Source organism: Mytilus californianus, unplaced genomic scaffold, assembly GCF_021869535.1.
Source record: "Mytilus californianus isolate M0D057914Y unplaced genomic scaffold, xbMytCali1.0.p SCAF_4, whole genome shotgun sequence".
NCBI lineage: Eukaryota > Metazoa > Mollusca > Bivalvia > Mytilida > Mytilidae > Mytilus > Mytilus californianus.
Genome location: NW_026262690.1, coordinates 14,284,749 through 14,299,470, shown reverse-complemented (window position 1 = coordinate 14,299,470; position 14,722 = coordinate 14,284,749). Strand labels below are relative to the sequence as shown.

Below are 14,722 nucleotides of genomic sequence, written 5' to 3'. Positions count from 1 at the left end.
GCGACATTTTTGTATAGAATATTACCATAAAAGATGGGATGTGAAATACCTGAACGTATAAGATGTCTGCACGTTGATGAATGATGTCCATCACGAATTGATTGATCTATATGATGTGTCTGTGTCTAAACTAACGACTTTTTTTACCACTTCTTAGATTGTGGATTACCATCTACGTCATCTGGTTTACCGAACTTGACCTATTTCCGAATATTACTGTTTTCCCGAGTGTGAATTCATGTATTTAGTTATGATTTTTCGTTTGTAATTCTGGTTCGATATTGTGTTATGTCTTATCGTTTGTGGTTTTAATTCTATTTTTATTTTCTACATGTATATAAAAGTTACGATAATTAATCAGCTAGTTTTATTTCGAGCCATTGTTCCACTACTTAACTGTCTATTCTACTAACTAGTACACTTGGTACAATAAAAAATTTGCAAACTTATACGGCAGGTCCTTGTTTAAAGTCAGCTGTCCTAAAACTATAATTCTATAAAAACTGAGATTTTAACACCAATATAGGAGTAAAAACAATAAAATTTAGAACGCCCCAAAATAGGATTAAAATGGGACAACGACCCAACCACACATTAAAACCAAAGCATCTTTTTTTCAACATGGAGTTACAATTTTACTCATGTTCTTAATTTCAGTTATTATCCTCTCCGTCTTTATAAACATCTTAAAAGAAACCAAATAATTTTCAGTTATTTACATTATCAACCATAACATACATTATGCTTAGTTTCATCAGTATCGATCAATAAAAGGATATACCCTCTAGAAGCAAAAGAAACAACTATGGTTATTGACAACAGCATATTTTCATAAAACAGAAGTTAAGATAATGTTGACATAACTTGTTCTCTTTATTATTTTTTTAAAGATGTTGAGAAAGACCAGGAAGATAAACATGAAAATATAAACATGAGTTAAACTGTGAATCGGTTTGAGATCATGTATATTGTATGAATGAGGTTTTGATGCCTTGTCCCGTGAGGTTATCATTAATAACAATGACCAAGGTGATACACAATTTTTGTTTTGAATCAAGAACAGTTCACATCATTTTGCATAGTTGTTTCAATTTGTTCCTTTTCCGTAAATAATTGATTTACTCTTTTTAGATGTTGATACACTAAACAAGGAAACTTTGTATGTCTTCAGAAGCGGAGCATACGTTCATATAAAGAAGAAGATGTGGTATGAGTGCCAATGAGACAACTCTCCATCCAAGTCACAATATATAAAAAAGTTAACACTTATAGGTCAAAGTACGGCCTTCAACACGGAGCCTTGGCTCACACCGAACAGCAAGCTATAAAGGGCCCCGAAATGATAGTGTAAAACAATTCAAACTGGAAAAACAACGGTCTAATCTATATAAAAACATGAACCGAGAAGCACCTATGAACCACACCATCAAACGACAACCAATGAACAACAGGCTCTTGACTTAGGACAGGTACATAAAAATGCAGCGGGTTTGAACGTTTTAACAGGCGCCAACCTTCACCCTAACCTGAGTGTATGGGTTAGTACGCCGCAATACCTCTTTTTAGTTCAGGTCATAAAAAATAAAAAGAAAAAAGATTAGAATATTTATCATATAAAGTCGTTTGGAAAATAGATTATACCATATAATAGTAAGGAGATGTGGCATGATTACCAATGAAACAACTATCGATAAAATGCATAATTTTTTCAAACAATAAGAAGTCATTGTACGGTCTATAACAATGTAAAGAAAATTTATGTCTTTCAAGATGATGAATCCAAATGGACTCATATATCCTGCAATTAAACAAAAATGCAGCAGACGGTAACAAACGAAAATACTGGATTCTTGTACCTAGCAAGGAAAAAGCACTCAAAATATGGCGGGATGAAACATGCTTTGTGACCAACCTGGGGTAGTAGTGGAATATATCTATACACAAATTCAACCTAAAGAATTCCGGCTCACCCCTTTATGTGGGTCCGGTTGCAGCCAAAATATTTTTGGGAAAATTTTGTAACCATTTCACGTAAACGGTGACATCAAAATCGTACTCTGTTATCCATCTAAATTTCTTTAAAAACAACACAAGACTAACCAGTTTCATTTGACTCGGAAAGGCCAAATTCACCTCCAAAGGGCATAAAAAAATCGAAAATATGGTGCCATATCTGAATCATGTCATCTATGCCTTATTGTATAACAAATCATGATATATTCTCTCCAGTGATTTAAAGAAGGTATGATCAGGACATTTTTGGCCCTTTGAATTCGATCATCAAAATGATTCATAAAACTTTAAAGTATTATCCTTTATTCATAAAATTATATTGCTACAAGGATCACTGTAGCACTCGGTTTATGTGTTCCATCGAACATCCTTTGGGAAACACCTGATTTGATGTACAGCAGAAGGTAATTATCACTTCAATAATTCAGATACTTTGTTTGAAAAGCCCAGCTGTTAGTTATAGTGAATAGGCTCCAATTATTTCAAATTTCCAGCAGAAAAAAGGAACAAAAGAGCTCATGAAAAACATGCAATATGCCTATCATTACTTTAGAATTCACTAGTAATGTAACGGGTAAAATCTATTACACAAAAGTATTTGAGCCTCTGGACTGCTACACATGGATAATGTAATTTACGGAATAATTTAAAATTAAGAAAATAAATAAATTACGGAATTACGGAGTTTAACTTCTATGGGCTACTATATATTGGCGAAATTCGACAAACATATTAGCATAATAAGATGAATCAACATCGGTCTGATAATAAAAATCCGGCATTCAGGATTCTTTATAAAAGAGAGGCGAAGGATACCAAAGGACATTTAAACTCATAAGTCGAAAATAAGCTGACAACGCCATTTCAAAAAAAGTGACCAAAAGACAATTGGATATCCAAACTTCACAAAGCTCCGTACAAACAACGGTACATTGCCGGCTCATGTGCATGTCCTTCCAAAGAATTGTACGTTAGATTAACCAACATTTTCTCCGCAGTGAGAAGACGATTACAGAAAAACTGTGACACTATTTATTCGCGCATTGGCATTAACCATAAGTGGATTCTGTAGAACTCAAAAGAACTTCTTGAAAATTTAAAAATTCGGTTATTCTCCTAAATAAGTTGTATCAAAACCTTCGATTTTTCCACCCTTTACACCGCCATACCACACAAAAAGTTAAAAACCGGTCTTAAAGAAATAATACGCAATGCTTTCCTCCATAAAAAATGCACCATACGCTACAAATGTATTGTTATGGTATATAATTCGGCATATTTTTTTTAGATGAGCCCGATAATAAAAGTTGCTACACCGAAGAACAAGTTATCGACCAGTATGCTGGAGTTTCTCATTGACAACTTATTTTTTGAATAAGATAATACTTAAACACTAAGGTTCCTTATCCAGCACGCAAAGTTGACTTTAGAGAAGTTTTAATATTTTTTAGGACCTGTTTGGTCAATTAGCTCCTAACGTTTTCAGGTGTGAAACTTCCTTGGCTTTGAAATGTTTTTGGATTTGATTATTCCTGCTGTAGGAATATCACAAAAAATGGCTCGGACAGATACAGGTCTTATCAATTATATCTAATGTCAGCACAGTACTGACTACTAGGGCAGTTATACCCTCGCGATCGAAACGTCTACCAGCAGTGGCATCACCCAAATGGTGGTAAACACTCATCGAAAATACATTTTACAAGATTTGTTTTTAAGTACACCTTTCGCCTACATGAATCATCAGTGGCACGGAAATATCATGAGTTAAAATACCAAACTGATTAATTACATAGATGATATTATTGAACACTAATAATTTCTGAAAGTTGTACCAAATCTTGCTTAGCTATGAGTAGGGGTAAAACAACCTTACTGTTTCGAGTGACTTGAAAGTTTTATGTGGTATAGTAAAGGTTTTGTAAAATATGAAAACAACACTTTATAAAAGCCAACGATATATAAGAACCGAAATATGTGAAAGTGACCCATATAAATAAATAAATAAGATAAGGAACATGCTTTCTAAATATAATAACTTTTAACCCAAGCATAGTTGTAAGTACTGAAGTCAAATGGCACAAGTATGACCGGCAGCTGGTTTATTTTAAGACAGATTTTTCTATGCAAAGTCATTTCAGTTTTTATAGCTATAATAAACAATAAACATAACTGCATTTTATCAATGTACCGGCTTTATGTAAAACCTGCAATGTGCAGTGTGCATCAAGAGGTTCACAATGGTCAAGTGTTTTCTTTACAGTTACTAAATTCAGAGGTTAAGGTTCTCCGTCTTTGAACAATGTTTCTCTTAACACTGTTTTAAACTCTGTGATCAAATATCATGTTGGCAATGGATTACACGAAGATCAAAACTATAATCTTCAAATAGTACAAGTCAAACACAGAAAGTTTTCAATGAGAACAATACAATTTTGAATAGAGAAACACGAAATGTGTACTATAACATATAAAGACAAGTAACATCTTGCGAGACACTATTTACTATATAACTAGCAAAAAAAATATTTTCAAAGAGCCAGCTCCAAGATAAAAGATACGGCAGAACTGGTCATATCACAGATCTTTGTGTGAACATTGAATACAAAATTCAGCATGAAGCGTGGATTGTTTACCATCCTGCTCATCCTTGCAGTACTAGGTATACTATAATTCCGTATATAATATGTAATCAGTGTGTACTGTCCTACTGACATTGTTTTAGATAAACATTAACTACGGTTTGCAGATTTACTTTCTTAATAAATATGGGGCTTAAGATATGAGTGTTGAATATCGCATCAATTAATAAGACAACAGGATAAGGTACGCGTTTAGTGTACAATTTGTAATTGATTACAAGGGAATTTATTAATTTTAGGTCCTTTTTGGTCATATAGTTCTTCACCTGTTTCAGTTCTAAGACATGCTTGGCTTGCAAAATATTCGGCTTTGAGCGTTCCCGATGAAGGTTTACCCAGAAAAGCACTTTGAACGCCATCAGTTTATAAAGTATTATTTTTTTTAGTGGTCGTAGCAGAATCTTATGGTAGAAGACACGGAGGAGGAGGCAGTATGTATCGACCATTTATACTTATTAGTCGTGCATTAGTTTTCCTTGTTTGCGTATAAATCAAATTTGATAATTAAATGCTATCAGAAAAACAATGAATTAAGATCCGATTTGTACTCTGATTTAGAAAAAAAAAATATATGCAAATCTATTTGTTTATAAATACTGATGTTTTACAATCCGCCAACACTCATAAGCAGCCACAAACAAATAAAATTAAACGATTATTTGTGTCGATATATCGCATGACGAGTATTAAAAGGCATTAAAAACCCTATTATTATCGCAATAAGCTATCCACTTTAATTCATACAGTCAGTATTGTTAACAAATGTTTATGAATTTTGAACAAACATCTTTTTGGGTAAATGTATATGAGTTAGAAACCCAACAAACTAAGAGAATAAAACAAAAGTGTACTTATTAAGCTTCATGATGGTCAATACGATGTAAATAAACCAACAACAAAACAAACAAAAAAAAAAAAAAAAACGATAAAAAGGTAATCTTTTCATAGATACGAAAATTTGTTTTTGAAGTTTGGTTGTACCCGTAGTATTCTTATTAAAACGGGATATTACATCCTACTTTTTACATAAATGTTGTTTATAAAGCTCGTAATTTAGATACAATCCGTGATAACTCATTGATCATTTGAATAAATTAAACTTATCGTTAAATGTTTACAATTCATCACCGTAGTAGATCTGTGTACATTGATTTTGTTTTTGATAAATTAAAACATGTCTAAGTAGATATATAAATTATAAATTTTCCCCACCTTAGAAGCAATATTCCAACTTCACCTGCATATGGGATACACATTTCCCTACTCATTCGGTATTCAAGAGCTTGCAGCTGCTACTTAGACTTTATAAAACGTCACCAGTGTCTGGGCAGAAAGTTGATGAACCAGGGTTTTGTCAAAGAATGTCTCTTCCTTTTTCTAAAAAATGTCATCGGAAGATACCAAGACCTTGTTGATAAATATTCCGTATCAACTTCACAAATAATACATGATGGTCTTGAAGTATAGATTCTAGGTATTGACGTTGTTTATCATCTTAATTGTGTGTTATAGTGTTCTTTTTATTTGTCAATGTATATTTTTAACCTTTACTGTTTATTCCATTTTTGGTAATATACTTTTTTGCGTGGTTAGGTATTTATACATCCCACCATTGTTTTGTAGTGGTCATTTTTGTGTCTATAGAGTGTATATATGCCATTATGTTTTTCTTTGTTGAAATGGTTATTTTTTTTTATAGTGATTAAGATTATAACACAATGTTGACTGCTGTACCTCAACTTTTGACATTTTTACCTATTATGTCTGTTTGTTTTGCTCACACATTGTTGTCAATTTAATGGGATTTTATACGAAAATCATACAAGTGAGAGATTTAGATAGCTATAAAACTAGGTTTAATTTACCATTTTCTACATAAGGATACACCAAGTCAGGAATATGACAGTTGTTTTCCATTCGTTTGATGTCTTTGAGCTTTTGATTTGATAAAGGACTTTCCGTTTTGAATTTTCCTTGGAGTTCGATAGTTTTGTTATTTTACTTTTTTCTATACATTTTTGAAAATTTATGAACCTAGATCCTGTCTATGTTATGTTTCATATTTTGGAATTGCACAAGAGCATGTTTTTCACAGACTGTTTATGACGCATTTACATTAAATCCGTTATATGTATACTGATTCATACTTACACTATTGTTTCAGAGAAGGGTGAAGGTTTGGTACCATTAAAACGTTTAAACCCCCTGCAATTGTTTGCACCTGTCTTAAGTCAGGAATCTGATGTTCATCAGTTGTCGTTTGTTGATGTGGTTCATAAGTGTTTCTTGTTTCTCGTTTTTTATATAGATTAGACCGTTGGTTTTCCCGTTTGAATGGTTTTACACTAGTAATTTTTGGGGGCCCTTTATAGCTTGCTGTTCGGTGTGAGCCAAGGCTCCGTGTTGAAGACCGTACTTTGACCTATAATGGTTTACTTTTATAAATTTTGACTTGGATGGAGAGTTGTCTCATTGGCACTCATACCACATCGTCTTATATCTATTAAGTCTGGGAGAAAAGGATTTATCTATTAATTGTTATAAGCTTTGAATTAGCTGTCGGTAATTGCGAGTACTCTTAGAATGATACTTCGTGTCGTTTCTCTTTATGTTAGTTGTTTTTTGTTGTTGCTTCATGCCAATCTGATGATCTATGCATATTTAGATTATATTTACAGTTTGTTCTTATGTTATGTTATTACATGTTAAGGGAGGACTGAGCACTTGCAAACATGTTTTATCCGGTTACATTCAATATGTGACTATGTAATTCAGTGGTTGTCGTTGGTTGCTGTCGGTCATAGTTGGTTTTCGTTTATCGTTTTGTTATAAATCAGGCGTTTAATTTTTTGATTGAATTATTTCACATTTTATCATATCAGGGCCTTTTTGTGTTGACTATAAGATATAGATTTTGATCATTGTTGAATGCCGTATTGTGACCTATTGTTGCTTAAATCCATGTCATTTTGGACTATGTTGGACAATTGTCTCATTGGCAATCATACCACATTTTCTTTTGTTATATATAACAACAACAAGACGATAATGAAACAGACGACATCATCGGTGATCATCGGTGATCTGGATAAGAAAGAATATGGTGTATCAATTCATGACACAAAATCACTACGCGCACATGTAAAAACTAAAAGCAGTGCTGGCATTTAGGCTCTCAATCTCATAGTCACAGCAAAGCCTTCAACATGGAGGGAAAATCTTTAACCCCAACATATAAAATAGTGCATAAAAGTTTTTATTATGTGTTATTTGGTTTTAACCAGCTTCAAGCAAAAGTATGTACTCTTAGATCTATACTTCATGTATTTTGTCTTTTTCATCAATAGTTGTGTGCTTCGTTCTTAGCTTATTAGTCAAGACCTTTGCAATTTTTGTTTATATTTGTTCTAACGTTTTTCTGTTATACCACTGTCCCATCTTATTGGGTGTTCACAAATATGTTTATCCCTGTCACGCTTTATGTGCCTGTCCCAAGTCAGGAGCCTGTAATTCAGTGGTTGCCATTGGTTGTCTTCAGTTTTTTTTAGTTTTCCTTGATTGGTTTTGCTAATATCATGCCTATGGTCTCACTGTAAGTATTGTTTCACATTTTGTCAAATCGGTTACTGTTTTATCTTTACTCAACGCTTATTTGTCTCTGATGGATGTAGTCTTAGTGGTAATTATACCGCGAATTCTAATTTTCATATTTATAAATGAAATGAAATATTATCGATCTGTATGTTAATAGGACATAGAAGTGTTTCCCGGCATAGGAGTTATCATAAAAGTGTTTCCCGTCACAGGAGTTATCATGGAAGAGTTTCCCGTCATAGGAACTATCACAAAAGAGTTTCCCATCGGCACAGTTATAAGAGACGTGTTTCCCATCACAGAAATTATCGTAAGATATATGTAAAACGATTGTTAGTAAATATTTTTAAACTTAGCTTTGTCACTGTTATGCACGTATCATAATCAATGCTCATTGGATTTACATGCACAAGAATGCGAAGCGGTAAAGGGCTTGACATATATTTGTTACTTTTTTTAGGAAATTTAAATAAGCATTTAATGTATGACAGATAAATGATTGTAAGATACTGATTTTAACTGTTTTTACAATTTTGAATTAGCTTTCTGTTTTTTTTTTTTTATTAACTCTTCTATGTTATAAGACGTTTAAGAACTTGTGAAATTTTGTTAGGTCGTACACACGTTAGAAGATATGCAAAAAAGTCCCATGTAAGAAAATATGGAGTTAAACGTTATGGAAGGCGACATGTTCGAAAGTACGGAAGAAAGCGTTATGGAGGAAAACATGTCCGAAGGTATGGAAAAAGACATTATGGAGTGAGGAGGCGAAAGGTAGGAGTACACGGACACAGATACAGACACGGTCATAAGCGTCTTGGACATAGACACAGATACGGATATGGACACAGGAGTGTTCATGTTCACAGACACACACGCATACATAAACATGTCGTCAGTCATCGACATGGACATCGACATGGGTACAAATATGGACACAGGCGTGTTCATGTTCACAGACATTCACGCATACATAAACACGTCTTCAGTCATCATCATACACATCGACATGGCTACAAATATGGACATAGGCGTGTTCATGGTCATAAACACACACGCATACACAAACTTCTGTTCAGTCATCGACATGGACATATACATGGGTACAAATTTGGACACAGGCGTGTTCATGTTCACAGACACACACGCATACATAAACACGTCGTCAGTCATCATAATAGACATCGACATGGCTACAAATATGGACATAGGCGTGTTCATGGTCATAGACACACACACATACACAAACTTCTCATCAGTCATCGACATAGACATGGACATGTACACAGATACGGACATGGACATGTACACCATCACCGACGTACACACAAACATGTACATAGACACCGTGTTGTACATAGGCATGTTCACAGACATCGCCTTGTACATAAGCATGTACACCATCACCGACGTATACATAATCATATACATAGGCACCGTGTTGTACATAGGCATGTTCACAGACATCGCCTTGTACATAGGCATGTACACCATCACCGACGTATACACAATCATATACATAGACACCGTGTTGTACATAGGCATGTTCACAGACATCGCATAGTACATAGGCATGTTCACAGACATCGCATTGTACATAGGCATGTTCACAGAAATAGACACACTCATGTCCATGTTCACGGACACGTTCATGGACACAGCCATAGTCACAGTCATGGTCATGGTCACGCATTCTACAATCTAAGAGTTAGCCATGGGATCATTTACTTTGGAGGAAACAGTAAGTGAATAATCAAACATAGATAATTTATCAAGTATGAAAAACAACTCTTTATGTTTACGGCATCTTATTAGTTTCGGTTATACCTATTCTTCACTATTCATGAGATTTTAGCCCTGTATTTGGTTCCAGAAATTTTTTAGTCTTAGACTACATTGTATAATCAAAAATAGCACTAAAACAGTGCTTACGAATTTGTGTTTATTGTCCAAAATTAAAATCAGAGAACGAAAAGAAAAAAATGAATCTTGAATGTTTTGAATTTAATCACAATTTACAAGGCTGCTTTTCTTGTGAGATGTAACTTATAAACACAATCTGATGAATTCATTACCTCGTACGATGTCTTTTATTAAGAATGTCAAAGAATTAAATAAACATAAAAGTATTTGTTAATGAAATAATTAGAGTAATTCAATTCCAATGTACGATTTCTACTCTAGGATATCGCCTAAGTTGTGGTCGACGTAGATTTTTGAGCCTTTGGGAGGAGTGCAATCAGTCTTACGGTGACAGCAATGAGTGTTTTGAGCAGTTAGGAAGTCGTCATCTATATACAAGTATTCAAGGTATAAAGCTAAAGGACTATCATCTTTTGGTTGTTTTTCTTTCAATTCAAAAAATTATAGACAATTCGGAAGAAATACATTTTAAGTAACAGGACCAATTATCTGCATGTATTTAAACATTAACCATTGCTAAGTATTTGTTCTGGTATGAGTTTATTATTTGCTGCTTGTAAAAATGTAATACAAACGATTACTTTTATTCATATAATGACAAAAACAATGAAGGCTGTTTGATATCCCTCAATCCGGAAGTTAACGAACGCATACTCCAAAACGGTGAACTATAAGAACACACATCGGGGATACATTATTCAGGTAATTTACGTCATTCACAACAAACGCCGTAATTAAAAAAGTTGGAAGTTTCCGTATTCAAATCTTTATCAGATATACAGAAGATCTCATGAATCCATTAAGAATATGATTCACATCAAGGTGAACAATAGAACTCCGAAAAGTGCGAGACTGGTTGCATGGACATAATAGGCGGCCATATGTTAAGGTATAACGTTTCCATATCAAAACATTTGACTAGAAATACTGAGGGCTAAACTTAAAAATTTTCTTTATCAAATTGCAAAACAATGAATCGCCAGCATAAAATAACGGAATCTAATGTTGGTCCGTTGGTAGGAATTTCAATTTTAAGACATTGAAAATGACAATAAAACGCTACCTTTAGTAAACGTTTTTTGTTTGTTTTGAACTTAATCTTTACTTTATCTTGAAGTTTCCAATTCGGTTTGTTATTTATCTCTTTGTATCCTTTACCTGATACGAAACAATACAAAAGTCTGCCTGATTGTTAAGTTGTACTTCCATAAACAGGAAAAATTAAAATATTTGTCCTTCTATCTTTTATCTTTTTGGTAATCAGAATTACAAATTGAGGAATATCTTATGATTAATTGCACGACAGTCTCCGTCACCAGAAACAGGGGAACCCGCAAATGCAAAACATTCTGACTTTGATTTATCAATATATTGATTTTTCATATTAATTTTATTACTGTTATTGGCGACTTTGCGGTGTTTCAAGATAATCCGTCACCAGAATCAGGGGAACCCACAAGTGCCAAAAAAAAAAAATAAAAAAAAAAAAAAAAAAAATACTGACTTTAGATTTATTAATATATTGATTTTTCATATTGATTTTATTACTGTTATTGAGGACTTCGTGGTGTTTCACGATAATCGATAGACCTAATAACATAATGAAAGAATAACAATTATGCTATAAATATAAACATAAGAAAAAAAGTCGATTTGAAGGTTATATGTCCGAGGATATCACCAACCCAGTTACTGACATTAAAAATATTGTTTTAAATGTAATTCACTGTACTAAAATTTTGAAAATCATTTCAAATAAAGAAAAAAAATTTCTTATAAGGCAAAGCACTGATTCCTCTCCAGGGAATGGCTTAACTTTCTGTACTGTATGGTATTATCAGCTTATCAACGTTTTTTATTGGAATTTGACTTTCAGATATTGTGGCCTTAAGCACCACGGAAGAGATATAACATGCACATATGTTGTAACACAACTTGTCAAAATTAATATTTGCAATGCTTAGCTTATCTGTCAAAAATCTAACCCTTGTTTCAAAAAATAAATGTATTGTGCAATGCAAAGTATATGAAACAACCGTGTTATTTGTTGGATCGTTGTATTTAGACAATTGTATGAAAAAAGATATTAAGTGCATAAGTGAAATAACAAAATGAAGCACATTCTAGTCAAATTTTCTTTGATTAGGCTACTCGTTCCAGGACATTTCAAAATGTAAAAGGTTTTACGTTTTGGATTGAAAATAAATATTTTCTTCATGGCGTTTTTATAAATTCTGATAAAGAAATATTCCCTATTTTGGTTTTAATCACTATTTCATGAAATTTTGAATAAAATCTTAATATTAGTATCTTGTTTTGTTTCAGTTCACCACAATAATCCATTCTTTGATGACCTAGACAATAATCTTGAACAACATGTTCAACAGCACAAGCAGATTGCTTACGAACATACCAAAAATATTGCCCAGGCTGCAGATAACCATGTCGAAAACATTGAGAATGTAGCAAATAGTCACGTAGGACGGGTACAGGAAGAAGCGGACAAACACATCTATGATATAAACAAGGCATCCGGAAACCATCTCCAGCGAATCAAAGAGGCAGCAAATAAACACATCGAAAGGTTGACTAAACACGTAAAACAACATCTTAATAATGCAGAGAAACAACACAAACGGCATACCAGTGAACGTGAATACCAACATAAACGGCACTTGGGCGAAAAGGAAGCAGTAAACAAACAACATGAATATGCAATCAAAAGTAAAGTGGTATATGATGATGCAGATTTTGGAGACGGTCCAGTAGTAGCTGATCATGGAAGTTCTAATGCAGCAGCAGAATTCGCAAATAATGGCGCCGAAGCAGCAGCGGAGTTAGCAAATACAGGCACCGAATATTGAATGAATTACCAAGGTAAAATTCTTTTGTAAAATATATTTTGCAGATTGAGAAAGTTATTATGCAGCTGTAGAGGTTATAAAAGTAGGCACCTTATGTTGAATAATTACCCTTTGTTAGAATATATTTTTCCTTAAAATTGAACCCATTAAAAAAAAATAGAAACTAAAAATAGACAGATATCGTTTTGAACCAAACTTTATTTCGATAAAGTCACAGAGTTTTTCAAACATCAAAATAAGTATTTTTATATGATCAACATTACATTTATAAGTACTGAAGATTTATCACATCTATTTTTATTATCATCAGAACTTTTATAACAAAAGGACACAAACTTATTTAGAATAGATGGCTTATTCGGAATAACACACATTGTTGCTTAGTCATATCGAAAAAATTTTCAGTCCAAAACTACTGTTGCTACTTGTCCAATCAGGCTTTCTTCGTCGAATTGAGGTGGAAGATAACATGGGGACATTTAAAACACGGAAGTCACACAGAAAAAAACAATGTCATGACAAAACAACGTTAAACGAATAAAAGACAAACATTTCAACAAATTAAAGACTGAACAACACGAACCCCACCACAATTGTAGGTGATCTCCCGTGCTACGGAAAACGGATCATGCTCTACTTCTGGCATTCGTCTTGTAGAACGTGGAAAGTACAAATCCGGTGATAAGTCTCATTTGATAATGTCCCAATTCAGGAATAGAGAACGGGAATGTGCATAAAATAGCTATGAGAAGCTATCTTTTTATGTTATTTGCCTTTGTGTAATGCAAAGCCATGAGTTACATGACGGAACAATACCTGACAATCTCTCCCCCTGTTTATAGTAAGTCTTTACTGGTAACAAAGCCATGAGTTACATGACGGAACAATACCTGACAATCTCTCCCCCTGTTTATAGTAAGTCTTTACTGGTAACAAAGCCATGAGTTACATGACGGAACAATACCTGACAATGTCCCCCCTGTTTATAGTAAGTCTTTACTGGTAACAAAGCCATGAGTAACATGACGGAACAATACCTGACAATCTCTCCCCCTGTTTATAGTAAGTCTTTACTGATAACAAAGCCATGAGTTACATGACGGAACAATACCTGACAATCTCTCCCCTGTTTATAGTAAGTCTTTATTGGTAACAAAGCCATGAGTTACATGACGGAACAATACCTGACAATCTCTCCCCTGTTTATAGTAAGTCTTTATTGGTAACAAAGCCATGAGTTACATGACGGAACAATACCTGACAATCTCTCCCCCTGTTTATAGTAAGTCTTTATTGGTAACAAAGCCATGAGTTACATGAGGGAATAATACCTGACAATCTCTCCCCCTGTTTATAGTAAGTCTTTATTGGTAACAATTCACATTAATGTACAAATCTTGTTTGTATAATTGAACAATGTTTCATTGATTTTTTCCTTTTCTTGTAGGACATGTATTCAGTTAGATGCTTCTCAGACAATAAATGATATTCTATTGAAAAAAAAACCTTACGTGTTTCTTGTTCTCTTGCATCAAACTAATTATGGAATCATCATCACGAAAACCTAATTAATTTGTTAGGCACATACCTATATTATATTTGACACAAGGAATCATTGTATTACTACATTTAAAACAAATTACCTCCGGTCACCAGTAGGTGTCAGACCACCAATTCAAAATCACT

At 33.5% G+C, this 14,722-nt stretch overlaps 1 protein-coding gene across 1 annotated transcript; it reads left to right on the top strand.

Annotated features, from left to right (window-relative positions):
- Positions 1 to 4,560: 4,560 nt before the first annotated feature.
- LOC127737518 (uncharacterized) lies at positions 4,561 to 14,557 on the top strand. Its single transcript, XM_052248308.1, has 7 exons — positions 4,561 to 4,675; positions 5,042 to 5,086; positions 8,407 to 8,559; positions 8,863 to 9,990; positions 10,434 to 10,559; positions 12,498 to 13,049; positions 14,484 to 14,557. The coding sequence occupies exons 1-6, from the start codon at positions 4,630 to 4,632 to the stop codon at positions 13,034 to 13,036; spliced, it is 2,037 nt and encodes a 678-aa protein (XP_052104268.1). The 5' UTR covers positions 4,561 to 4,629; the 3' UTR covers positions 13,037 to 13,049; positions 14,484 to 14,557.
- The last annotated feature ends 165 nt before the right edge of the window (positions 14,558 to 14,722 follow it).